The sequence below is a fragment of the Littorina saxatilis genome, linkage group LG1, assembly GCF_037325665.1.
Source record: "Littorina saxatilis isolate snail1 linkage group LG1, US_GU_Lsax_2.0, whole genome shotgun sequence".
NCBI classification, from domain to species: domain Eukaryota; kingdom Metazoa; phylum Mollusca; class Gastropoda; order Littorinimorpha; family Littorinidae; genus Littorina; species Littorina saxatilis.
The window spans coordinates 76,056,257-76,083,756 of record NC_090245.1 but is presented as its reverse complement, the minus strand read 5'-3'; the positions used below and the strand labels follow the sequence as shown (position 1 = coordinate 76,083,756).

Genomic DNA, 27,500 nt, shown 5'->3' with positions numbered 1-27,500 from the left:
TCAGCTGCTTTCAGTCTAATTTTGTTTTAATTTTGTTTACCGTACTTGATCTTCCATTTTATTACCACAGTGATAATTGACCATCCTTTCTTGACAGAGGATTCCGAAGCACGCCCCTTCTATAAAACAACAACACACACACACCAAACAAACAACAACAACAACAAAATACACACACACCAAAAACAAAACAAAAAACCCAACATCAACACAACAACAGACAAAAATAAGAACAACAACAATGATTTGCCTGAGAGGTTGTATAAAACGTTATGGGGCTAAAACAAATGCCAGACCTTGAAACACATTTTAGGATTTGAAGGAGTGTCTTTATGGTACCAAGATAAAAGTCTTTGTAAGGCACAGTCTTGACAAAATCTGGATTATTGCCTTCAAATGACTCAGAAAGTAACGTAGTGTAAACTGACCGAAATAAACCGAAATAAACACCTTATGCGAAGTCCACCATTTTCTTCCCACGCTAAGTTCGCCAAGGCGTGAGGTCTGACGTCCTATGCGGGTCTCACATGGCTTTATCTTGTGCAGATGGCGTGGTCGCAGTGCTCCATGTACAGGGAGCCAGGCAGCGGCAGTGTAGCCCATGGCAACGAGACCGTGGCCTGTCAGAACGGCTGGACCTACCAGATGGACAGGGACGGAGAGACCTCCATTGTGTCTGACGTGAGTATCAAGTTATTTGATTGTGTTCGAAGATTTTTTGGCACCGGTGTGTATCAATTCACACCAAACTGCTGACCAAAGGTCACATTTAGCTACTAAATCGACTCTCAGCGAATACTAAGAGAGAGTATTGGAACTGCCTTATCTGAGCTGACAGGGTAGAGGAGAAAGCCGTTACTGCTTATTTGAGGGTAGTGAAAAATACACACATACCAATCTCGCACATCAATCAGTGTGCACACTGTATGTTTACGAGAGGCTCTCTTTTCAATTGCAATGGCTAGATGGCTGGGGGCCCGGTAGATCAGTTGAACTTCTGATCCGCGGATCACCGGTTCGAATCTGAGCCTGGACGGACTCGGGTCAACTTTATGCGCGGAGTGAGAGAGGGTATTCATTTCCGAGCCCGTGTCACCACTGTGGCAAGTAAAAGGTTTTGCTAATTCTGCCAGAAATGCGATTGGGTGACTACACCCAAACACCTGGGTAGCGCGACTCTGTTGTTGCTAGCTTTCCACTGGGAGGAAGCAACCCGAGTTTCCCAGCGATGAGACAAAAAAGCAATGGAGAAACAAAAGAAAATGACATCCGGGAGTTCGAAGTTGATGCCTGAATAACAATGTCAAAACTCTTGTCCTCATTTTGTTAAATCGTCAGTGTGGCATGTGAACCCTCAGCTATGTATCACCTCGATTCTTATCTGTGCAGTGGAATCTGGTATGTGACGACAACTACCTGTCGGAGCTGGCAGTGACGATGTACATGGTGGGCGCCACCTGCGGAACTCTCTTCCTGACGCCGGTGTCGGACCGCTGGGGCCGCAAGTCCGTCATGCTGGCCTGTCTCTGGCTGCAGGCCGTGATAGGCGTGGCTGTAGCCTTCAGCCCCTCCCCCGTCGTCTTCGTTGTCCTGCAGTTCTTCATCGGTATTTGCAACATGGTGAGACTGAATGATTGATTGATAGATTGAATAAGTGTTTATCTTGATGAACTTTCAATACGTGGTGGGCGTGTCTGTGGGCGTGTCTGTGGCCTTCAGATGGTAGGATTGATGGTTTGAGTGATTGACTTTTGGAGTGAATAAGTGATTGTGACGAAGGAGTGTAAAAACCTGGTGGGCGTGGCTGTGGTCTTCAGTCTGCCCCTGGTTTTCGTCGTGGTCTTGCAGTTCTTCATCGGTATTTGCAACATGGTGAGATTGATGGGTTGATTGATTCCCTGATTAATGGATAGAGTGATTCACAGAGTGATTAAGGAATTGATATGTGGATGGATTTTAGAGATCGATCGATTGATTGATAAATTGATTAATGGAGTAATAATTAGAGTGACTGGGTGGTTATTTTGAACTATTCAATACAGGGACGGTCATTCTGGACATGCAGTTATTGTCATAGGTTGTCTTGCTCCGCTATTTTTCAAACGAAGCCAAATATAAAATGAAAACATTTGTTGAGTAATCAATTCAATTCAATGCGAGCATTAATTTTGACTGTGAACTTTGATTCAATGAGTAAACTTTATTTTTATGTTTTAATGGACATTACTACATAGCTGACTTATCGGAGAGAGTTGATTTGAAACTATAGGATGTTACAAATCGTTTCTTTTTTCATCTTCAGACGATTGCCTTGTGTGCCTACGTGCTTGTTGTGGAGACGTTTGATAAAGACACTCGCGAGTTACCAGCCCTCAGTTTGCAGTTCTTCTGGGCAGGGGGCGTAATGCTGCTGGCCCTGCTGGCTTATCTTATCCCTGACTGGCGTCATCTTGAACTGGCAGTGTCGCTTCCGCAAGTTCTCACCATCTCATTCATTTGGTGAGTTCGCTTGCACTAATCAGCTACTAAAGACCTTTCTGAAATGAAACAAACCTTGCGTTTTTTTAAAATGTTGTCAAAGGATAGCTAACTCGAGGTTCCCGCTTTTCAGCTTCTCCAATGAATCCAAAGTGTTTAAGGTATGTTTGTACATGACCTGGGAACCTCGAAACTTCGGGGTATAACAGAAAAACAGTGGTAAATATGTATTTCTTTCGTCACCATTCCTTTATCATATAGTTTTATGATGAAAACAAGAATGTGAAATTTTTGTCGCTAAAACTGAAATAACATGAGCGTATATGGCTAAACTAACTCTGAGTAATTCTTGCTGTATTTTATTTAATTAGATCAGTAATTGACATTTATATTCATTGGTATTCTTCTATATCATTCATCATTCTTCCTCAACAGGCTTCTCCCCGAATCTCTGACATGGCTTCTGGTCATGGGAAAAGTCAAACGGGCAAGGGAAACCATCCTGACAATTATTCGCGTGAACAAGTTACCTTCCTTCCAAGATCTGGACGGGACGATGGACAAGTTCAAAGATGGATTGCGAACACAGTCAGAAGATGAGTTGCACGAAAAGAACGATACAGGAGGGTCAGTTATTGGATCTAAGGAGAAAATTGTTCCGAAAAGCAGCGAGAAGGTTGCACACACCGTCCTGGATGTGTTCAAGACGCCACGAGTTTGCCGTTACGCAGTTCTCATGTTCTACCTGTAGTAAGTCACATTCTTTCATTGCATTCTCCTATGTTGGGGGTGGTATTTCGGAACTGGGATTTCTCCACCTCTCCCACCGATGTCTCTGCTTTGATTTCTTTTGAACTTTTCGAAGCTCGTATTTTACGCACTTACTTGAAATCACCCCGTTCGTCAGAAAACTCTCCCAACATGGCTCCTTAGATCGTACTCCTTTGATTTGATTTCGATATGTTTGTTGACCGTCTTAATGATAGATAATTTAAAAGTTTTTACACATTTCTTACACAATCTGTTTACAACTGAAAGTCCCACATTGCATGGGTATACTTTTAAGCAGGAAACGAGAGATCCTCTTCTATTTCATCCGACGATAGCTATATTTCTCATAGACTGAGGCCTGCTGATGTGAAAACGTATCAAGATTGGCGCAGGCCTTCACTAGTTCACCAAAATTTCATTTGTGGAGTAGTGATCGCAAGCCTGGTCCGGCCACGCAGGCGGACAAGGAGAGGATACGCTTGCAGAACGTGCGGCGAAGCCAGATCCTCCTCGACAAGTGATGACATCCTACAACGATAGTTTGTATTTATCTTTAATTTTGCTAAATATTGTTACGCTCCTTCGATGATGTTTTCTAAATGAATTTTTTCTACTGCTGTTGTGTGCAGTCTGGTAAACAGTCTGGCCTACTTCGGGATCGCGTTCTTTACACCGCTGTTGTCGGGAGACAAGTACATCAACACGCTCATCAGTGGGGCTGTGGAGGTCCCAGCCTACATCGTGTGCATCATCACTAACCGCAAGTACGTGTAGGAAGAAGGGTAGAAAGGGTTAGCAAACAAAGACAAGCAAGCAACCCCCCCCACACACACACACACACAAAACACATTAAATAAACAACCCCCAAAAATCAACAACCAACCAAATAACTAACTGTAGATTATATTAGTTGATTACAAGTTGTTGTGTTGGTTTGTGTTGGTAAGACGCTTCCTCTGCACTGCCATGCCTTTATTTAAAGGACTAGATGATTACCCGCTTCGCCGGGTACCGGCTTCGCCGGGAAGAAGTAGAGCCGAATACTAGGCTGCGCCTGGGACCCGGCTTTGCCGGGTGTACGCCGGCTTTGCCGGCGCACGAAGGAAAGGAGATAAACGCGCAAAACACTGGAGACTTTCTAAAAATAGTAACGTGCAGTGACCTTCTAAAAATAGTAACGTAGTAACGGGAATATGGATTGACGCCACACGGAGGAAGGGAGATAATCGCGGCTGAAAACACTGCAGAAGATAAGGAAGAGTTACTGGTAGTGGATCCTAACAAAAACAAACAAAAACAAAAATCGGTTCAGCGCGCACAGCGCTGCGCGCTGAGAGCACGTGTTGGAATATCTCATCGATGAGGTTGTGTCCGGGGTGTAGCTGAATACGGTGTCCAAATTTGAAAAAGATCCACCGAGAACTTTGGCCGTGCATCGCGAACAGACAGACAGACAGATAGACAGACAGACAGACAGACAGACAGACAGACAGACACTAGTCGTATATATATATATAGAAGACCCTCACTCAGACATGAAGTCCGTATCGCGAAAGTGAGGGAGTGAAAGTAGGTGACTGCGGTGTGTACAGAGGTGATCACTTCACATCAATTCTGCTCTCCTCGTTGCAAGATGTTTTTGCATGATAACGTGGCTTAATCAAAACCCCTCTGAGAATGTGGAAACCACTTCAGAACAATCGCTCTTCTGTCAATAAATGGAGAGAAAACCCTAATCTGTTAGCCTTGATTACAGTATTATTGTTAATCATCAGTTGAAATCCCAATACAGTATGTTCAATGTGACGATTTTTCTCATTTGCAGGATTGGTCGTCGCTGGCCAATTTGTGGATTTTTGCTGATTTGCGCCGCGGCCAATTTTGTCGTCATCTTCCTGCCCAAAACCACAGGTAGGTACCCCCACTGGTTCTCCTCTCGTGTCTAAGACAACTTGTAATAGTTATAAAGCTCATTACTCCTGTACCTATGTTTGAGTTCATAGATCCATATTTACTGATGTCTGTTTTAGAATCATGAACAGTACAGGCTGATGAGTCGCGTAGAAGAATTTGTTTTCTCTCATTTTAATGTACTCTGACTCATTCAAATGGAAAATAAAGTGTTCTTATTGTTGTTCTGTCTGGGTTGAACATTTTGCTCAGTTAAAATAAAGTGTCCGTAAGCTGCACAAACGACTGTGCTACTTAGTGCCTTTGTGCAAATCCAAGGTGTCGGCTGATTAATTTGGTTGACATCGTTTTTGGCTCACGTAAGTGTAGCCTATGCGATGCTAACTTTTGTCTGTCTGTGCGTGCGTGCGTGCGTGTGTGTGTGTGTGATAGAAACTTTAACATTTCGTCATTTGAAGACGTCACACGCACGCACATACGTGCGTGTGTATGTCTGTGGTAGAAACTTTAACATTTCGTCATTTGAAGACGTCACATTATGGCGTAAGAGGGTTAGACGTCACGCGAAGGAATTACTGAAAGTCTCGGTCATTGTTACTTTGAGCGGGCCGAGACTAGTTGGCAGTCGTGTCGCAGGTATTGTTGACACTCTCTCTCTCTCTCTCTCTCTCTCTCTCTCTCTCTCTCTCTCTCTCTCTCTCTCTCTCTCTCTCTCTCTCTTTCAACTTCAGGCCCTTCAAGCGTTATTATTCTGATTTGTTTCGTTTTGGTTTCATTTTTCATTGCTCATTTTTCTTTTTGATTTATCTCCCTTCCCCCTTCTTTTGCGCTTGGAGGACATCATCTTCTCTGATAAGTCGTTTTGATATTTGTATTGTTGTTTTCATTTTTTTTTTAACCTGTTGAAGACCATTAGGTCGAAACGTTGTTCATTGTCATTTGTTTGTATATTTCGTTGCGAGTCCAGAATATTAGGTATTACTCTTAGTCGTGTCCCTGTAAGTAGGCTACATGCAGACAGACATATCTAGATCTAGTGTCTCGCTTTCTTGCACAGTGTCACCAATGCTTACTGTGTGTGTGTATGTGTGTGTGTGTATGTGTGACGGAGTGATTGAGTTTGTGTTACTGTTTGTCTATTTCTTACGTGAGCCTTGAAGGCTTCGCCTCTTGTTGTTTTTGTATGAACTCTGCGGAAGAAGTCATGTTATCTTGTTTGCTTTTGTTGTTTTATATTTGTGTAATGTGTGTGGGTTCATACAAAACTGTCATAGTTGATACACAAATTGCAGTTTTTGCTTTTGTTGTTTTATATTTGTGTAATGTGTGTGGGTTCATACAAAACTGTCATAGTTGATACACAAATTGCAGTTTTTGCATTTGTTTGTTTATGTGTTGAGATGACGGGACAGACCTGAGCACCGTGAACACAGCCCTTGTGATGGTGGGCAAGTTTGGCATCACGGGATCCTACTCCGCCCTCTATCTCTACGGCTCGGAGATCTTTCCAACTTCCATCAGGTGGGTGTTTTATTCGGAAGACGGACGGACACACGCACGCACGCACGCACGCACGCACGCACGCACGCACTCACTCACGTAAACAGACACACACACACACACACACATACACACACACACACACACACACACACACACACACACATACACACACACCCACACACACACACACAAACACATGCACGCGCACGCACGCACGAACGAACGCCTGAACACGCTCAAGTACACTCTCTGAATCCATGTACATTTCGTTTTCAGAAACCATGCTGTCGGACTGTGCTCGTTTTTTGAAAATATTGGCAGCATTGCAGCACCGCAGATCGTGTATGCCGTAAGTATAACACACATCCCTGTTAAAGCGTAACACGGGTTGAACAAATCTGGTGACACTTTATTTAGTCGTTCTAATACCAAGTCGAGTGGCCGAGTGGTAACGCACTTGCGCTCGGAAGCGAGAGGTTGCGTGTTCAGGGCGCAATTTTCTCCCCCCTTTCCTAACCTAGGTGGTGGGTTCAAGTGCTAGTCTTTCGGATGAGACGAAAAACCGAGGTCCCTTCGTGTACACTACATTGGGGTGTGCACGTTAAAGATCCCACGATTGACAAAAGGGTCTTTCCTGGCAAAATTGTATAGGCATAGATAAAAATGTCCACCAAAATACCCGTGTGACTTGGAATAAAGTAAAAAAATTCCATCTCACACGGCATTAAGTCTCAGGAAACATGAATACACGCATGCAGGAAAAAAAAATATGGGTAGCGCCGTATATTGTATGGCAGCTCGCTTTCCCCAGGGAGAATGCAGCCCGAATTTCCATGAGGGTAACCTCACTGGACTATAAATCTTATCCAATCCAATCCAATCCAAAAACAGGTGAGTGGGATTATCGATGATGATCAGCGTGAAATTATGATTCGATCTGCAGGTGTTCTCAGAAAATCAAAGCTATCTTGGTCCGTGCACTTTCGTTGTTTTTGTTGTTGTGTAGGCTACCGATTTAGATATTCAGGCTCCCTTAAGAATTTTGTAGCATAAAAAAGGAAAAGAGTACCAATACTTTATCAGCTACGATAGCATTGCTTACCTGTAACCTACCGGAGATTGCCCACAATAGCTCTGGACAGTGCTCTATTACACCAACGTAAGCGAAAACCAAGACCATGATTTGTCCTTTTTTTCTACAGAAATCCGAAACAATTAGACTGCTAACATTCCGAATCATGATCAAGAATACAAAACAACAACAATAAACAAACAAGAAAGGTTTACTTTTTTGGAACGTTTAATTGAGTTTAAAGTTTAACTTGTTCATTACTTCGATTATCTTGGAAACAACAGATATTCTGAGATAAATCACAGCATAAGTTATCCTGTTTTTTGGCGTGTTTTGTGCCCCTTATGTGTCCGCTTTAAAGGCAGATAGATCGAAGTTATTGTGAATGCTTTGTTTTGTCCTGGACTTATTGGTCCAATAATGTAACCTTTCTTGTTTGTTGATTTTACTTTGGTACAGGCCAAGACATCGACCCAGTTGCCAATGTCAGTGTTCGCCGCCATGACGGCAGTGGGAGCCATTGTGGTTCTCTTTCTGCCCGAGACTCACAACGTGTCGCTGCCTCAGACCTTGGATGAGGTGGAGCACTGGGGGAAGAAGCCTCAGACGAACCACATGCCTGCAGTCAAGCACAATGATGACGCACCCGTCTATTGCCTCTCTTACCGTGGCACTGAAAGTTAGGCTTCAGATTGGGATTTTCCCTTCAGTAGCCCCATGGGGGTCTGGGAGACTATTGAGTTAGTTTGGAGACGTCGAAATGAGTGAACAATTATAGGATTTTTGTGACAAACTTGCGTGAGGTTCAGCAATTCGACTTACTTCGATATAATGGGTGCGCCTGATATGAAACAACAACTTAGCCAGTTCGAGACATGATTTTTATGTGTGGCACTGTTAAGTCAGTTTTTTCCCCTGTGCAGTTGGAAATGAAGAAAGTTCGATTTGTACATTATTGTTAGAGCCGTTTCTACGTGTGACGTGTCATAGACTAGGTCGACAGGACGTAACTCCTGATTGTTGATCATTGCAGGCCTCTAAACCGATAGGGGGAGATTTTACTGGTGATGCGTTGTGGTTATTCCCCTTGATCTACGTTTCGACTTTGTGTGGTCCCTCACAGCTGAACCTGAGCAGCTGTCATAGTGTGATCAAAGGTGCGCTCACTCACACACACACACGCGCGCGCGCGGGCTCACACGCGCGCACGCACGCATACACAGATACACACACGCATAGATAAAAACAAACAAACAAGCAAACAAAAAACAACACACACACACTCACACACATACACACACACACACACACACACACACACACACATATATAAACACGGTTGACACATTCTAGCTCAGTATGGTAAATGTGTCTTTTGTGTCGAAGAAACATTACAAACAGTAGCAAAGAATTAAAACAGCTTTACATATAAACGCGATATACATGGGCACTTTTATATTTAACAAACACAAATTATGTTTTTAAATAGTTAAATAAATGAGTTAAGTGAGCTCAGTTGAGAACAAATTTATATACCACACTGTGACACATTCGTAACAGAATAATAAAATTGCAACTTTCCGCAGCAGATTTTGTAAGCAATTATATTTGAACGTAAGATTTGATTTGAAGGTGCAACCTCAGTCCGGTTGATTCATACAAAAAGAAACAACAAACAACCGAACTCACACTGTAAGCGGGCAAAGGAGGGCAAAACTATTTTAGATTTCAGAATTCCCAAACAAGTATCCAACAACGTCAAAACCAAACAAAATATGAATATGATAAAAGCACTCAGATTAATGAAACCAATTAAAAAAAAGCCAGAGCTTTAAACACAATTACTCTCGATATCTGGCTTTTTAAAATCTCTTTATTATATGGCTGTGGTTATTTCTTTCTTGTCTATAACATATGATCCCTCGAACAATATAATTCGCTAATGAAAGACGCGCTATCATTACGATTCTGTAACGTGCAGAAAATAAATCCATTTAATGGTAAATGTTTACCTAACAGTGACGTCTGTTTTGTTTTTTCTGTATTTTTATATTTGTTTCTAATATAAGACTTTACTAAGAAATGATGACAGACTGACCAAACGGTCGTCATCACTACATTACATCGCAGTATTTGAGGATTTGTTTTCTGACACACACAAAACATACACGCACATACATTCACCCCCCCACCCCACCCCCCCGGCTGACCAAATAATAGACAGACATACAGACAGACAGACAGACAGATAGACTCAGTATGCTTTTAATTAAGCGTTGTTGACTATGAATGTCTATGTAAATGCTTGTATAACTGCGTTTTAATTTTAAATGTGTCAAGCGCAAAGAGCATAATTGTAAAGTTATGATGTTGCGCTATATAAATGCTCATTCATTATTATTATTATTATAGTTCTCCTTTGCTTCACTGCAAGCGCGAACCTAGAAAATATCTTTAGCATATCCATTTTAGTGTGCGTGTGAAAATATCAAGTACAGTCACGTGCCAAACGTAAGAAAATCGTACTATACTTTATGTATCAACAACAATACCACAACCACACAATTTGTTTGCAGACCATGAGATATCAACACATGTTTTATATACTGTACATTTTGTATTTATCACATACTGATAATAAAATTGCACTTTTGAACGGAATACGAGCGATATGTACAAAGTACAAGTACATCACAAAACAGAAAAAATGGCTGCCTGATATTTTCTTTTTACATCGTTTTCTCAATGTTTATAATTACGAAAACATACATACACAACCACAGCAAACTTTAGTGAGCAAAAGGAATGTTCTTTTCGTGATCATTCCGGAATATTAACATCCGTAACGTTATCAAGCACGTTCACACTGAGACACTTATAATATTGATGAAGACAACAATTAATGAACACACGACTAGTGAGAGAAAACTGGCAACAGGATCAAACGTCTTTAGTGAAGAACTGCATAAGAGGCTCGCTAACACGACAAGATAAGTCTGCATCAGTATCATATATTTTCTTTAGATGAGTAGACAGGATGAGACATTTTCTGAAGGCCTTCCTTAATTCAATCCGAAGTTTATTCCGCGAAGTCTTTTACTGAAAATTCAGTGTCAAAGCTTCGTGCAGCGAGCTTCGTGAATTAGACTTCGCGAAGTCGACTTCGCCCAATTGATATCAGGCTTCGAGTAAAGAACATTGATAAGGACATGATAGAGAGAGAAAGAGAGAGAGAGAGAGAGAGAGAGAGAGAGAGAGAGAGAGAGACTTAGACTTAGACTTAGACTTAGAACATTTTATTGACATAAAGGGTAAACATTTTAAGCCAAGGGCCTAATCTTACAACGTGCCCTTTACATTCACACTAACACATCCGCACGCATATAAACAACATATAATGAATTCATATAGGCATAACATGTAAATGTACAGTAAATAAGCATAAGCACCACGGCCACACGAACACAGAGAGAGAAAGAGAGAGAGAGAGAGAGAGAGAGAGAGAGAGAGAGAGAGAGAGAGAGAGAGAGAGAGAGATATTGATTGATTGATTGATTGATTGATTGATTGGTTGGTTGATTGATTGATGACACAATGAAACCCGCCTTGTCTTACAATCCGTACCTCCTAAAACTACAACACAAAATGACATTCAAAAAAAGTACAGTCGACCGCAATAAACGCAGACAAAAAAAACAAACCAGAGAAAATATAAGAAACGATAAGATAACACGAGATAAGATAACACAAGATAAGATTACACGAGATAAGATTACACGAGATAGAAAAGATAGAAAAGATAAGATAAGATAAGATAAGATACAACAAGACAAGACAAAACATTTTAACGAGGCTATTGGTATAAGCAATCAGGTTGGGGGAAAAGAGAGAGAGAGAGAGACAGAGACAGAGACAGAGAGAGAGAGAGACAGAGACAGACAGACAGACAGAGTTTTGTTTCACATCTAGTACTACCATGACAGCTCGGTCTCAAGAGCAGACGACAGTTTTAACAAATTACCGACAAGGGAGATCAGACGTGCGTATCCAGTCGCTTCTCATATTACCGATGGCTTGCTCATGATCACGCACCGTGTTGACAAGCGTTTCATTTTTTTTTTATATCCCTAACAATCGATCCGTGCTCTCGTCTGCCAACGATTATGGATTGCGTCCTCTTTCTTGGAAATGTAAAATCGCACGCCGAGTGAATTCCAATAAGTTGTCTGTCTGCCTGCCTCACCGTCTGTCTGTTTGTCTGATTAAAAAAAAACGATAAAGAAGAAAATGAAATGAAAATAATAGCACAAATCACTAACTGTATGAGACCAGAGACTGGAGAGGTCTTGTAGCCCCGTGGCGGTGCAAAAGGTATCATATTTACAGAAATGTTAGCCGAGCTTCTTTCCTGGAGTTGTCGACATCGACACGCCAGAAAATATAAAGTGAGAGACTCGATCGGAAGAGGGTTTCGTATTCGGTAAGAAAAACAAGTTGATCCTATATTCTTGCTATTAGTTCTCGAACGCAACGACATTCGCTTGAGGAGTGTCATTAGGTTGGATAGAACTGCGCACACCAGCGTAGGTGTGAAATAACTTTTTATTTTGGCAGGATTGTAGCTGCATTACGTAGAGGTTACATGCCGAGTCTCAGTGATTATTAAAAATAATGGTCGAAGTTAGCGGATCATGAAAAATGCGAGCTTCAGCGAGCTTTTTCATGACCGCGAACTGAGACCATTATTTTTAATAATCACTGAGACGAGGTGTGTAACCTCTTTATTCCTCCTTTCTTCAGTTATTCCAAAAAAACAGGAGTTTTTGTGCGAAAGTTTGATCGAATCCGAATCACTCAACCAGTCAACCTGCGCAGGCGATCGATTAATGCGCGGTTGTATAGTTCCGTGCAAATCATTCCATTCTGTTAACACTTCTTTTCAGTTTCCCTGTTTTGGACTAAAATCAAGTACACAGATATGCTATTATTCTGCTGTGGCGGTAAAGGCAGATATTGTGTGTTCTGTTTATGTTTTAGTATCGCTTATTAAATGTTCTTTCGTCAAATGGGACTAGCAGACGAACTTTTGCACCCGTGTTCCAACGTTAATTACTGTATGAAGTTCAGTTTTCTGGGGAAAATAGTGTATGAAACCGCTTTATGTTGTTTAAATTGATCAGATGTGTGCATTTGGTTGCGTGTAATCTGTTTATAAAATGAAATATTGTTGAAAACTGACCGTCGGATTGCAGTCAGTGTTGTCGAAGAAACTGCGTTAAAAGAAGGGGAACTACTCTTGTCGCCAGAGTATGAGTTACTTGCCTTGGGAATTTGCTTGTGATGAACGGTTTGTGCACAGCAGATCTAGATTCAGAAAACAACCGAACTCATGGATTTTATATGGAGATTCATGTGTTCAGGCCTGTAGTTGTTAATTTAAATGCGGTATGTTTGTATTGTTTGCTCCAGAGATGTATACTTCGTACGTATAGAGCGTTCGGAACTTTTCAGTCGCAAAAGTAGTACCGAAACAGAACAGCTTCTCAACCCATTGCACTATCGAGGATTCAGGCTGTTGCTGGCTCGTTATTTGTTTGGTTGCTGGGTCATTATCGAAAAATAACTAGCTCTACAAGTTTACAGAGGTAAAGAAGCAGAGGGGGGAATAACGAAAAATAACTAGCTCTACAAGTTTACAGAGGTAAAGAAGCAGAGAGGGGAATAAATACGCTTTCTTACCAGTCCCCCGGCACCTTACAGAATAATTATGGGGCATTACCTTGACTGGCAAGGACAGACGACTTTCATCCTTATTTTGTGTTCTCTATATATTTAGAGCGCGTACTTCCCTTCCCTCCCAGATCTCCTAAATCGCAATGGCTTTTTTGAGCCTGATGTATGCTATGTACATTAATGCAAAGTTGAAAAAAAATTCCTGGAACACTATTGTGCGACCGTTCTATTCGACCAAATGACTATCCTCAAGCGAATGTCATAAGATTATCAGGGCTGGACGGCTCTGGACTATTAATTCACTTAAAATATTCGATTTTCATCAAACGTGCATTGTGCAGAGGCCAGGTTTGCTCTTGGCGCGAAATGAAGAACAAGGTATTCATGTTGCTGGGTTTTTTTTTTTATCAGTAGTTTAAAAAAAATCCATATGTCAGAAACGAAGAAAAAAGTATTATACAAATGCAGCAAAAATGAATGAAACCACAACCACATGTTTTAAAAACAAAACGAAACGAAACAGAAACACAGTTTAAAAGTTAAAAAAATCATCCTCTAAGACACAGTCTCCTCCACGCTCAGAATGTAGTGCCAACGACGCAACTTCCGGCCGGGCGCGTGCATCATTTCCTGCCAGTGGGCGACCACGCTCTCCTCACGTGCTCCTCTTCCTAGCCACACCTCACCCATGACGGGGTCGCTGCGAAGGCGTTCGTGGTCGTACACACACAGGCGTACTCTCGTGTCTCTGAGGTCTTCCTGCCTGCACGCCAGGCGCACTTCGAAAAACTCCCGGAACACTGCCTCGGACGACTTCTTGCGCATGCGCGTCTGACGCTCGCCGATGACTTGTCCGTGCTGCTCGATGCTAACGCAGACGTACGGATCTGTTGGAGGGAACAGAAACAGAAGGAAAATCAATGAACGAGAAGATATTTTAAGTATAAATTATACAGAAAATAAAACGAACGGACAAGACAAAGTAAATGCGCTATAAAGTGAAAAGAGAGAGAGAAAAAAGTAATGCGACGATAATATGTAAGTATAAAGTATACAGAATATAAACAGAAAGGTCAAGACAAAGTACATGCGCAATAAAGTGAAAAAGAGAGAACAAGAGTGATCAATCATTTGAAGAATTTCTTCCAGGAGCAAAGCGGAAATTGGAACGTCACAGGGCTTAAGTCAAATGATGCTTACTAGTGGAGCGCTAACTCATTATTACTTGAAGTCAGTCATCCTTTGACATTCTGGCATACTGGCAAAACATGGACTGACTACTTCATATGGGAAATCGCCCACTCATGTCGTGCTAAGTTTGTAAAATGACCTATCTTATGGCCAGTCCGAATCCGTGTGAATCCGTGTGAAACACGAGCAAGGAATAAACAGTTGCATGCATTTGACACTCGCATCATGAAAACAGGAAATGAAAAACGTTAACACCGTAAGCATCAAGCAGACAGTCCATTAATCCTTCCGTGCAAATCAAGGACCTGTCCCTCGCTTCATTTATTTATTTATTTATATGGGAGATTTATATAGCGCTTGACGTTCTCTAAGCGCTTTACATATTAATTTCTGCCGTGTGAGATGGAATCTTTTACACAATATATCACGCATTCACATCGGCCAGTAAATCTCAAGCCATTACGGCGAATATTTACTTTTCACGGCCTATTATTCCAAGTCACACGGGTATTTGGTGGACATTTATTTTTTTATCTATGCTTATACAATTTTGCCAGGAAAGACCCTTTTGTCAATCGTGGGATCTTTAACGTGCACACCCCAATGTAGTGTACATTCTGCAAGCCATTCAAATATTCCCCGACCAAAAAGCTATCAAAAAGTTGAAGGTAGGCAAGCAAACGCAGTATTTTGTTCAAAAAACGCAATCAGCAACCTCAAAGGTGTGTGGAATGAAAATGTCTGATTTTCTGCGTTGATAACATGCTCTGCCTCACTAGAGGAGAGGATACAGCTAGACAAATCTAAAGGTTAAAATAATAAAGGTCTATATAATAAAGGTCGATATAATAAATCTCCGTCGTCAGCACGTATTCTCAAAAGACAATCTATTTTCATTGACATTTCAATGTTATTTCACAATTTACATGGCCTTAATTTTTCACAAACCTACTAAGTCATTGTTCAGAAAGGTCAATAAACCAAAGGATAGATGTATCTCTTGAGAACATAAATCATTTTGCAGTAAATGAATTGAAACCTTTTTATCTGCCATCTTTCCGTGGCATGTTGGAATTCCATAATTTTGCGGGGGAATTTCCGAGCCTCGGAGTGTGAACAGAAAATCGTGGTGGGAAATATTCAAATATTGCAAATTCGATCATCACCACTGGAAATTCAATTTTCCCCTTACAAACCAATGATAATGAGATGAGAGAGAGAGAGAGAGAGAGAGAGAGAGAGAGAGAGAGAGAGAGAGAGAGAGAGAGAGAGAGAGAGAGAGAGAGAGAGAGAGAGAGAGAGAGAGAGAGAGAGAGAGAGAGAGAGGAGATAGAAAAAATGCTAAGGTATGAATGGGACAAGAGATTTTGAGGAAATTATGGGGCGTAGACCTTGTGGTCAGTAACTAAGACCAACATTACCAATTTAATTCATGTGTGTGTGTGTGTGTGTGTGTGTGTGTGTGTGTGTGTGTGTGTGTGTGTGTGTGTGTGTGTGTGTGTGTGTGTGTATGTGTGTGTGTGTGTGTGTGTGAGAGAGAGAGAGAGAGAGAGAGAGAGAGAGAGAGAGAGAGAGAGAGAGAGAGAGAGAGAGAGAGAGAGAGAACAAATGTCATTCAAACAAAAACAAAAACAAATCTATCCACAGAACACCGAGAAGGAGATTACTGGCCAAGATAGAACAAAAACCATCTCATGATCACACTGGCCTGCAAGTCTTCTCTGCTGTCATCACTCAACCTTTCTGTGGCATGTGACACCAAGCAGCTGGCAACGCCGTATTGCCTAATAATCATCACTGTGACACCTCTCTTTTTCTCTCTCTCGCAACTATGTACTATGTCTTGACTCTCGCTCTGTCTCTCGTTTAAAAAAAAATCGACAAAATAAATGCCATTGACTCTCTGTATGTCTGTCTCTCTCTGCCTGTCTGTCTCTGTCCCTCCCTCTGTCTCTCCGATCTTGTCCTGGCGTGTCTCTCCCTCAGTCTCCTCCCCCCCCTCCCCCACATCTACTCTTAGTGTCCAATGTTTCAATGTTTTCCCCTCTATCTCTCCCTCCCTCTCCGTGTCTGTTCCTCTGTCTCTCTTCCTCTCATTGCCATACCCTACTCTCTCTCTCTCCCTTCTCTTTCTCTCTCTTTCTCTCTCTCTCTTTCTCTCTCTCTCTCCCTTCTCTTTCTTTCTCTCTCTTTCTCTCTCTCTCCCTTCTCTTTCTCTCTTTCTCTCTCTCTCTCTCTCTCTCTCTCTCTCTCTCTCTCTCTCTCTCTCTCTCTCTCTCTCTCTCTCTCTCTCTCTTGTGTGTTAGTTCGCCTCAAGGTACGATTGTAATGAAGAAGGTCCAGACTTTAATCTTAATCCTTGTTAAATAAAGTTCAGTTCAGTTCTCTCTTTGTCTGTCTGTCTGTCTGTCTTGTCTGTCTGTCTGTCTGTCTGTCTGTCTGTCTGTCTGTCTGTCGGTCTCTCTCTCTCTCTCTCTTTCTCTCTCTCTCTCTCTCTCTCTCTCTCTCTCTCTCTCTCTCTCTCTCTCTCTCAAGCTGTTTCAAAAAGCGCCTCAAGACATTGGCTTGCTATTGATTGCTGTGAATAATTCATGCACTGAAAGGATTAGCAGGGCTAGAGGGCGCTGTATAACGATTTCCTCAAAGACGTTGGCAGCTTCATGGGCGCGGCCATTTTGTTCTCATTTGGCACCGTTTGCGCAGTTTTTGTGTACCCTTTCAGGTGCTGCCTTTTGAGAAGATTGATGGATGGAGTGATAGAAGGGGATGCGCTGAGCACAACTCAAGCCACTACTTTTTTGAGAATCACAGCGTCTTTTTAAAAAAATTTTTTTATCCATCTTTTATTTACCCCTCATCCTTTCAGAGTGTTCATTCCTGTAACAGGGGCACGTCGACATTGTGAGGCTCTTCTCTAAAGAGGCGTCATCACAGCGAGAAATTAAGGCATGACATTTTACTTTAACGTCCTTTCGGTCGAAACGACCTTTAGAAAATGTCTGAAAATCTAATTCATTCCTGTTTCCATTCAGGCTGCCATTAATCTAAAATGTTGTTTGAACTGTGAGACTTCTGCGAAATAGTTGCTGGACAGTTAAGTAGTGTTTCAGCTTCAAAGACTTAAAGCTTACAAAATGTTCATGCAGTCCAAACACATACGAGCTGACTAAACTGAATGGCTGTGAATAACTGCAAACAATTATCGCTTTCGATGTCAACAATTGCCGGAACTGAACACTCCAGAATTGTGTTTTAACAAACTTTTGTTGAATCGACAGGAGATTTGAGAGATTTTCAATGGACAAAGAGGAAGTTTTGAAAATGCTTTTGAGTTTTACATTGCGTACACAGTTAGAGATAAGCACATCTACATATCCCAGCATGTTTGTGTAAGGAAAGAAGAAATTCCAAGCCCCCTCTTATTGGGACAGAACAGTGTGCTTCCTAAAGCCACTTAAAAGAGGTTTTGTACTCTCCGACTTTTTCTCGGTTTGGAGAATTACAAAAATGGAGACATAAAGTGACCATATACAGTGACTTTTTGTTTTGTTTTTGTACTTTAACAAAATTCAGCGCCATTTTCACTTCTGTATTTTCCGGGGTCAGGCTATCTCTAATTAGGTGGCGGGGCGACCATCCCCAACCCGGCGGGTCCCCAGGCGGCGGATAGGGGGCGTCCCTTAGATATAAGGGATTGCAGCGATAGAAGGCGGGCTTGCCCGGACGAATAAGCTGTCCTGGACCAACTGGCGGTGTTCCTATCAGAGCGGGGTGGTGAACAGGTGGCACTGTTGACTCGTAAATACCCTATGTGCTCATACGGGTTCATCACGCGGGTAAGAGGCGCGTTAAAACCTCTGCTACCTGTGCTCCCAGGTAAGGTCCCTGACCAGGAGTTAAGGGTGGGGTAACCCCGACAGAAACCTCCAGTGCTGAAGTCGGCGGTACTGAGCGAGACAGCGCACTTTAACGGATCACAGTACCACGCACACCATCGCCATGAATACTTCTGTATTTTTTCTTCTGTATCTGCCAATTAAAAAATGAGCATCTATTTTGCATTCATGTCCGTCATTGAGTCCTGTCGGTAGTGGGCCAATGAAATAGTGTGGTTTATAGATTTATTAAACAATGATTTTGCAATCGTCTTCATCAAATTAAGCAAGCAAAACATAAAAGGAATGTGTTATACTGTGTGTGTGTGTGTATGTGTGTGTGTGTGTGTGTGTGTGTGTGTGTGTGTGTGTGTGTGTGTGTGTGTGTGTGTCAGTCTGTATATCTGAGTGCAAAAGTAATTTCTATGATTGCAGACTGCTTTGCAAATTGCTTTGTGCGATTTAAGTCTCCGTGATAAATTGTTCAATCCCCTGCTAGTGTCACGTCCATGTCTCTTCACAGAAAGTGTTAAGTTTCTGCATCACTTTGCATTGTGTCTATCGGCCGTTTTAATTGACCCCGTTACGGATCAAACGGATAAATCCAGAGAGACATGAAACAGGAACAAAGGGTCTTTTTGCATAGCAATACTGATGAATTGCTCTGTTGATATTTCAGGACTAGTTCGCTTTCTTCTGTTTGTTTGTTATTGATTTTGGTCCACGCTCGTACTTTTGTTGACAATGGAATAGTCTGGAAAAAGTTGTTCTTGTTATCTAATCTACAAATAAGAATGGATATAGGTGTGTGTGTGTGTGTGTGTGCGTGTGTGTGTGTGTGTGTGTGTGTGTGTGTGTGTGTGTGTGTGTGTGTGTGTGTGTGTGTGTGTGTGTGTGTGTGTGGTCGCCATACCTTCAATTAATTAATGAGTGTACTAATTAAATTATTAATATTCTAATTAAAATAAATATTTTAGTAATTGACACAAAAGTGATTGCATTGCATTCCTCATCATTTTCTGAATCCACAAATATTCAAATATGTCATGTTTACTTTGAAAATGTTATCACAATTCAAGAAAATAGATTAATTAGGTAGTACGTTCGCATGGTTCGCGGTGGACATGAGCTTGATCCGCAAGAACAGTTTTTTAGGGTTTATTTTTTAGTTTCAGGCCGACAGATTGTCTTACTGAATTTATATCGATTCACGCGACTTGTTGTTTCTTTGATAGTTCTTATTTCAGCAGGTTAAGTTTGTATGAAGATCTTGTAGCCGTTCGGGGTTATTCTAATGCAGGCTTTTCTTTGTAATGCGCTTCAAGTCGGTGACGGGGTGCTATTCAGATTGACCTTATACACCTTCTATATTTTATAGCAGTTTATTATCATCATCATCATCATCGTCATCATCTTTATCATCATCGTCATCATGATCATCATCACGATCATCATCATGATCTTCATCACCATCATCACCATTATCATCAGCCGCAGCAGCTGCAGCAGCATCACCTCCACCACCACCACCACCACCACCACCATCATCAACATCATCATCATCGTGGTGGTCGTTGTTGCTGTACCCACCTGGAGCACCAGTGAGGTGATGTGAAGGCAGCCCCTTTGCCTGGATGACGCCCACAGTCAGCCGTTCCTCGCGTGGCTCCATCAACAGCTCTACCTGCAGATGGCCCAGGTCCTGCCACACACACACACACAACCACAAGTTGTTGAAATTTAGCATTTGAAAGAGGTATTTTGTGTCTCTTCTTGAGAAAAATGGGTACATTTGTCAGGTAAAGGGGGTGGGGGAAGGGGGCTTCTGTAACCCAGGAAACTCTACCTGCAGATGGTCCAGGTCCTGCCAAACACACAGAACAATATTTTCTTCAGCAAAAACATCACGACTGAGCCTTGTGTATGAGTGGGAGGGGCTCACAAAATAAGGCAGATGTACAGGGGTAGGCTAGGCGGGGGGCTTGCTCCAAAACTTTGCTGAAATTAAGCATTTGAAAGGGTATGTTTGGGTTTCTTCATAACAAAAAAGCGTACATTTGCCGGGTAAGGGCGCGGGAGGCTTCCGGAACCGAGGACCCCCCCCCACCCCCATCCTTCAGGTCCAGCCCAACCCCCCTTATGCGGCAAATGTACCCACTGTTCTCATCTACAGGATTTTATCAAAAAGGTAGGTAATGGTAAGACTGGGGAAAAAAAGAGACAGAGCGTTTATGCAGACTGCTTTTGAGTATGTGTTTTAATTACATTTGTTGACTATTTTCAAACATGTGTATGTTTGAAAATGCATGCTTATGTTTAAAAAAAACACGCAACAAGAAGATTCTTGTGCAGTAAAATATGATGTCTTTTGTATTCTGAAAATACCGAAAAAAAATCGGGTCGTCTGGTTTACAACACCAGCATCAGTCTTAAATCATCCATTCAGTATAAAGTGCTGAAATGTCCACGCAAGAATGCATCAGATTTTGAGACAAGAAACACGCAAACAAACACTTTAAAGTAAAAACAAACATCCTAAATAATCTCAGCAACAGAAACACTCGTCTTGCCCTGCTGGAATAAACGACTACGTAACTGTATGTAGGCTTCACGTTATTCATCTTGCATGCAATTTCTCACCCTTGAAATTCTTCACTTGGCAACAGCTGGTGTCGTGTGAAGTGTTAAAACACATGAATGCACACTACATGTATCTGAAACGCAATACATTAAAGACTTTCAACAGAAGAAGATAAATCAGACCTTTCAAAAGAGAGTACAGAAACGCAAATATACGCAAATTTGGCCATACGTTATGTGTTTAAAATCGATTTCTCTTCGGAACATTTCTTAGAACTTTGAAAAGTTCTCTCTCTCTCTCTCTCTCTCTCTCTCTCTCTCTCACACACACACACACACACACACACACACACACACACACACACACACACACACACACACACACACACACACACACACACACACACACTCACACACACACTTTACTAAAAATCCGTCTACAGAATATAGCCTAAGAACCATCCTTTAAAAGAACCAGATTCTCAGCTCACTGCTTTTCATCCTGTCAAAGAATCTAGGTTCAAAGCGTCTGCTTTTCATTCATGACTATTGACCCTACGTACGTACTTCAGAGTACACAACGGTCTACCTCCTATGGCAGTGAACCGGATGGCAAAGGAAAGAAAGGAAGAAAAGAGAACGATAGGAGATTGACGCTTCCATCAAATGGAACGGTTATCCTCCAGGGCAAGAAACAGCCTTCAGTTCCAAGTCCATTCTTCTGGATGACATTTCGTGAGTAGCAACAATCAAACCTAGCACAATTCCGCTCCGAGACATTTCCAGCAGGCATAAACCCTTCTGTGATTTTCAGCTGTGGCCTTGCGACACTTCTATGTTCCTGAGAATCGTCCGTATGTCTCTCTCTCTCTCTCTGTTACTCTCCATTCCACACAACTTTATCTTTGAAGGACAACCATAAAAATCCTACGAAAGAGTTCATCTTTGTTCTTTAAACCTCTTGTCACTATAGTGCGCTTCTCGATCGTCATGCATGTGAAAGTGTTTCCGGATTTTTGCCAGGCGAAAAGAGACATCTTCCGCAGCAAGAAAGAGAGCGACCTCTGCTCTCTGGCGTCACTCTTTTGCAAGTGCTCTCAAACAGAATTTAGCCGTCTTTGAGCTGGATTGATAGAGCTCTCAAACAGATGCAGCCGTCTTGATAGAGCCTGGCATTCCCACTTGACCGTGGGAGTGTTGCCTGCTGACTCAACGAAGGTTGACGTCATTTAGAAAGCCCAAGAATGTGGACGTCAATACATTTACAGTTGTCTGAGTGTCGTAATTGGTATACTGTCCCAACTAAGATAAGGTTTATGGACACTGAAACGCTCAAGGGGTTACAGACCCAAAATACCATGTAAAACGTACTCTGAAGTCAGTACTTGGTTTGCAAATTACAGTTTTTTTAAACCGTTACAACACGGAGTAGTAGTGACTCTCACCGATCCCTTGACAACAAATCAAAGGTTTCGACTGGCATGCCATGACTGTCATGGATAATGTTAGCAAAATTGAATAAAAGATTTCAGCAATCCTTCTGTTGTATGAAATTTACATTCTCCTTTCAAAAATCCTTTGACAACAAATCAAAGGTGGCGACGGGTTAATTTCCATTGCTTTCATACGTCATATAAATTAAGCCAAAGTATATGCAAGATTTGAGACATTCCTCTGCATTCTGAAATTAACAGGCCTGCTGTGCATTACTCGGGAAAAGTTGTCGTAGCTGGGAACCCGGCGTTGAGATCCATTCCAACGCCAAAAAAATTATCAGAAGACTCACCATGAAGTCAAATCAAACGTTAGGTTTTCGCATTTGGTTATTTGCTTTGGTTTTAAGTGTATTGCTTCGATTGATAGCTGAATCTGCTTGCAACCGTGTTGTTCAAGACTGTTCGAACTGTCGTCTGCTAGACGAGCTTGTGTGAATCCGAGTCGAGTCAACTGCGGGGTTCAGCGACAAATGAGGGAGTGGCACCAAAATGAAAAGAACAAGACGAAAAGAAGTTGGAGATACAGTTAAGATATATGGGGAAGAGAAGAGGATGTGAGGTGTTAGATGTATCCAACCTTAGGTGTTCAAACTCAAGACCGGGACAAAGTAGAAAGCGATGTACCGCGACCGACTCTCAGTGCCGACATACAACTTCCAAGCTGTATTGCTTAACGTCTACAACAGGCGAAGTATTGAAGCTTTGGCTCACCTAAACCAAGTGATCCACGTGTGAAAACCGAAACAGAACACCGCGATGACAGCCAACATTTCTATCCCCGACTGACAAACAGTAACACTGCATGCGAACTGACTTGGGTCAACGATCAAACCAGCACGGCCCGAACTGAATTTGTTGCGCTGCCATTATCGTGCGCAATTCTTGTAAAAATATAAACCCGGTATGCCGAATTGAGTATTGGAAAGCCGATGTCAAATATACACAGGGATATTTTAAAATGACTTTCAAAATGTAAAAGCAGATAGCAGACCTTTTTCTAAGCAATATGAATGACTGAATGTTCACATACAAGTCGAATGACGCCGTCCATTATGCTGACAAATGGGAACTAGCTTTGCGCATGAATTCATTGACATGAATTTCGACTGCGGAGGCTTTTGGCAAGCTGAAAACAGGCACGGGCAGGTTTTAGTGGAAAAAGTAAGTGTTTTTAATGAAAACGTCGGAGTAATGGGATAAATAGCTTACACACCTCGTCCTGAATATCTTGCATATTTTCCCTCGGGTCGATTTTCATGTATTACCTCGCCAAAGGCTCGGTAATACATGAAAATCGACCCTCGGGAAAATATGCAAAATAATCAGAACTCGGAGTGTGTAACCTATATATACATGGCATGTCTACCTACGTAGAATGCTATTAGCAATCACACGTGTAACGTGCAGATTTAATCCCGATATTGAATCAGCCATTGCCTCAGTGTTGAAACAATTCCCGTACAAACGCACACCTGTTGACAGCGACGGGGTAGGGACCTTTAAAGAAAGAAGGATTCGTTTATACGTTACATTTCTAACCTCGAGGCAAATAACTAATTAAATCCAAATTGGGTGTAATACTGTAGTTTAGATATGAAAAACATAGTTCTTAATTCCATTTTGGGTACGCAACCAAAATCTGTCTTGGATCTTGCTAAGTACCTCATGAACGACTGCCTACGCCGTAATTAAAAGTACACCCTTCAAGGCACTGTGTATCCTCCCCTTTCGTGTCACCTTCTCCCTTCTACTCCTCCCCCACCACCCCCGCCCTTCCTTACACCCCATCTTCCACCGTTCTACTGCGCCCAACCACCTCTTACTGTCCCCATACCTAAGATCTATGACTTGAGGACAGAAACTAGAGTTGTCATTTGGCCTTCAAACCCCCCCCCCCCCTCTCAACCCCTACCCACACCCCCAGCCATCACCCGTCTACTCCACCAAGCCCCCCCCCCCTCTCATTTTCCTTACCCTACGGTTCCATGACTGAAGATGGGCAGAAGATGAAGCTGATGTTTATGTGCCTACAGCGGATCTGAGAGCATCGTTGTCGATTGACCCAGTTCATCATTACTATCACGTAGGGAAGTTACCGCCTATCCAGGGAAGTTTAGCGGCAAGCAAAATGAGGTTAATTCAATTCATCAACGTGCAAGCGTGCAAGTCACGTGAACCGGCCAGACATCGTCCCAAGGCCAGGCTCCTGGTGGTTGTCGCCCCTGATACAGTGTGTCGTGACGTCTGCTACAACACGAGTGTCTGACTACGTGAGAGGAATTTAGGACATTTGACTTTGAGAACTACAAAAGACAGAGAAAGAATTGATGGGTAATAGTTCTAGGAAAATCAGACAAGAAAGAATTTCCTTAAAATGAAGAAAATTCAAGGGCCTTACCTACTTATGGACCAACCAAAAGTAACAACCCAACAAACGCACGCGCGCGCGCACACACACACACACACACACACACACACACACACACACACACACACACACACACACACACACACACACACACACACACACACAGAGTCTCACAGTATGATTAGGTAGCACTAACGCAGTTTTGAAAGCAAACGTAGCTGTTAATTCGGGTCCTTTTTAAAAAAAATGAAACTCGAGCTCTTACGATGAAATAGGACACGTTGGCAGACAGAATTTCTATATTAGGTGAGGCTTCATGAACTTATAAACCCACACTAAAGCTATGATAAGATACTGTGATGCTATCGTGCAATATCCGCCGTTCACTGAGCAGAGAAAATGACTTGCCATCAAGGACTGTTTGTCACGTGTAAATAGGACATTCAATGCACAAACCAGAGCGGGCCACAATGCATCTTGGGGCCATGCAGTTTTGTTAGGGAAACAAAGAAACGCAGATACGAGCGAAGATTAAAAAAAAGATTAATAGAAAAAGAAGAAAAGTACAAATTAATACAACAACATGATTTACATATACTCTCTGCAGATTAAAAATGCAAGACATGTATGTAAACTCCTTCGTAAACAAGATGATGACATGCGAGTCTTACAAGCAAGCCGTGAAGTTTAATCCTTCTCTTTTCATGCTCACAGGCAGACAGACAAACAGACAGACAAATACTTTTGGGAACAAAACCAGCTATAACTGCGAGAAGAAAGAAAATATCATTTGCGGTAAAAACAAAAATTGTTTAATTCGTCAGCGCGTATACTGTCGAAAAAATGTGTCAATGGTTACACTGCTCTTCCACCCCTTCCTCTGCCCCCCAAGCCACTCCTGCCACCCCCCCCCCCCCCCTTCAACCACAACGACCCCCTCTCCCGAATACCCCTCCTCACACAATTTCTTCACATTTTAAAGAAGACCACCTGGGGCTTGAGTGCAAGGTTCTCTTTCGTGACCGGAAGTGCGCTAATACGGTAGTTGAGATATAGGGGGCGCTGATGCCAACCTCCCATCGATCTGCGTTTTTAAGTCTCTTTATGTCCCTTTATATCTAGCGTGCTTGACCCCCTGCCTGGCAGGACATTCAACTGGGCATTCCCACATGCTTGGCCGATTATTGCGCCATGCTGCACGTATTTTTGCTTTTCCTAAACTGTGCACTTCCCTGCCAATAAGCCGCGCACTAACTCTCTCTTCGGCCCGATTAGCGCAGTGTCAAATTGTGTGGTGGCGAAATGAGAGTTAAAAATCGTTGTGGATTTGCCGGGCTGTGGGTAAGGATATATATAGCGATGGACTCTGCTCGAGTTTCTGATCTTGCTTGAAACACCTGCTCAGACTGTATTTAACAATACCTTTATTTTCTTTTTTTCAAATGCGTTACACATAATATATGTTCCAGTTGACAACATTTACTATGATTCATTTGATGTCTGTTGCCATTCCCGACACAGCATAGCCATATGATCCTTTTGATGACATCATGTCTTCGTGGCATTGTAAAATACTGAATATACTCAAAACCAAGGCAGTCGTATTTTTTTCTTCAAATAAGTCCTTTAAAATATTCACTGTTGGAACAAAATTCGTGGAAGAAACTGCGTTCAATACCGCGGGGAAAATATTACCGAAAATCCCCCAAAATATCGTATAAATAAAGCAAACAATAAGAGGCTTATTGTAAAAAAACAAATCCATATGAGAACTTGTGTACTTTCCCCAGGGACAAATACCGCCACATTTCACAATGCTCGACTTACGGATCAAGCAAACACAGCGAAGTTAATTCTAACAAAACAATCAATCAATAAGAAATTGTGTGCGTTAACCGGGGATAAAATACCGCCGAATTTCGAAATCAATGACGTATCAGAGACATACATTGAAGAGATGCGAAGCGAGGCCGCTCGCGTGAACTCTTGGGGTACCGCGATCGGTCAGCGTGACCTCGCGCGAATGTCAGCCATCATCCCGTACTACGTTGTTGTTCGCTTGCTCTCTGACACCGATTTGAAGTGCTTTTCTGTCATATTTCTTTGGATATATCCAGCTTTAGACGAGAGATATCAGTGATAAGTGAACTTGATTCATATTCTGTAGCTTCAATAGTGTGCACACGAACGCATTTGAGAGGATTGGGTTCCCGAAGTGAGTCAAAAACACGGTTCCCTCGGTTCTTGCGGCCATTGTTCTAAGTCCATGCCTTATACATTGTGCGTGGAGGCAATGTTTGGGAGCTAATAATTATTTTCTTTTGTGCGCAACGTTACTTTCCCTTAACTGGCAAATGCATTACTGGTGTATACATTAATCTGTTTGTATAATTTTTGACGCGCTGTAATTAAATTTGATGCTTTTAAGTCTCACTCAAGTGGTTCTCGCACTTACACTGGTGTGTGGATTAAAAGGTTTTAAGGAGAAATGAGCGAAATTGCTTACTTTAGGATTCATCTTC

General features: G+C 42.1%; 2 protein-coding genes across 5 annotated transcripts in view; one reads left to right on the top strand and one right to left on the bottom strand.

Annotated features, from left to right (window-relative positions):
- Positions 1 to 10,396, top strand: part of LOC138979512 (organic cation transporter protein-like) — a 17,957-nt gene extending 7,561 nt beyond the window's left edge. For all 4 annotated transcript variants that reach the window (XM_070352241.1, XM_070352231.1, XM_070352225.1 and 1 more), the window contains 9 exons: positions 547 to 681; positions 1,390 to 1,620; positions 2,303 to 2,499; positions 2,914 to 3,228; positions 3,879 to 4,013; positions 5,075 to 5,160; positions 6,561 to 6,681; positions 6,940 to 7,012; positions 8,195 to 10,396. In XM_070352241.1, coding sequence (XP_070208342.1) covers positions 547 to 681; positions 1,390 to 1,620; positions 2,303 to 2,499; positions 2,914 to 3,228; positions 3,879 to 4,013; positions 5,075 to 5,160; positions 6,561 to 6,681; positions 6,940 to 7,012; positions 8,195 to 8,419 — 1,518 coding nt within the window. In that variant the 3' untranslated portion in view covers positions 8,420 to 10,396. The remainder of the gene's footprint in view (positions 1 to 546; positions 682 to 1,389; positions 1,621 to 2,302; positions 2,500 to 2,913; positions 3,229 to 3,878; positions 4,014 to 5,074; positions 5,161 to 6,560; positions 6,682 to 6,939; positions 7,013 to 8,194) is intronic.
- Positions 10,397 to 10,952: 556 nt separating this feature from the next.
- LOC138979503 (synaptotagmin-6-like) overlaps positions 10,953 to 27,500 on the bottom strand; it is a 108,582-nt gene continuing 92,034 nt past the window's right edge. The window contains exons 4-5 of the mRNA XM_070352217.1: positions 20,125 to 20,236; positions 10,953 to 14,355 (exon numbers count right to left, since the gene is read on the bottom strand). Coding sequence (XP_070208318.1) covers positions 14,024 to 14,355; positions 20,125 to 20,236 — 444 coding nt within the window. The 3' untranslated portion in view covers positions 10,953 to 14,023. The remainder of the gene's footprint in view (positions 14,356 to 20,124; positions 20,237 to 27,500) is intronic.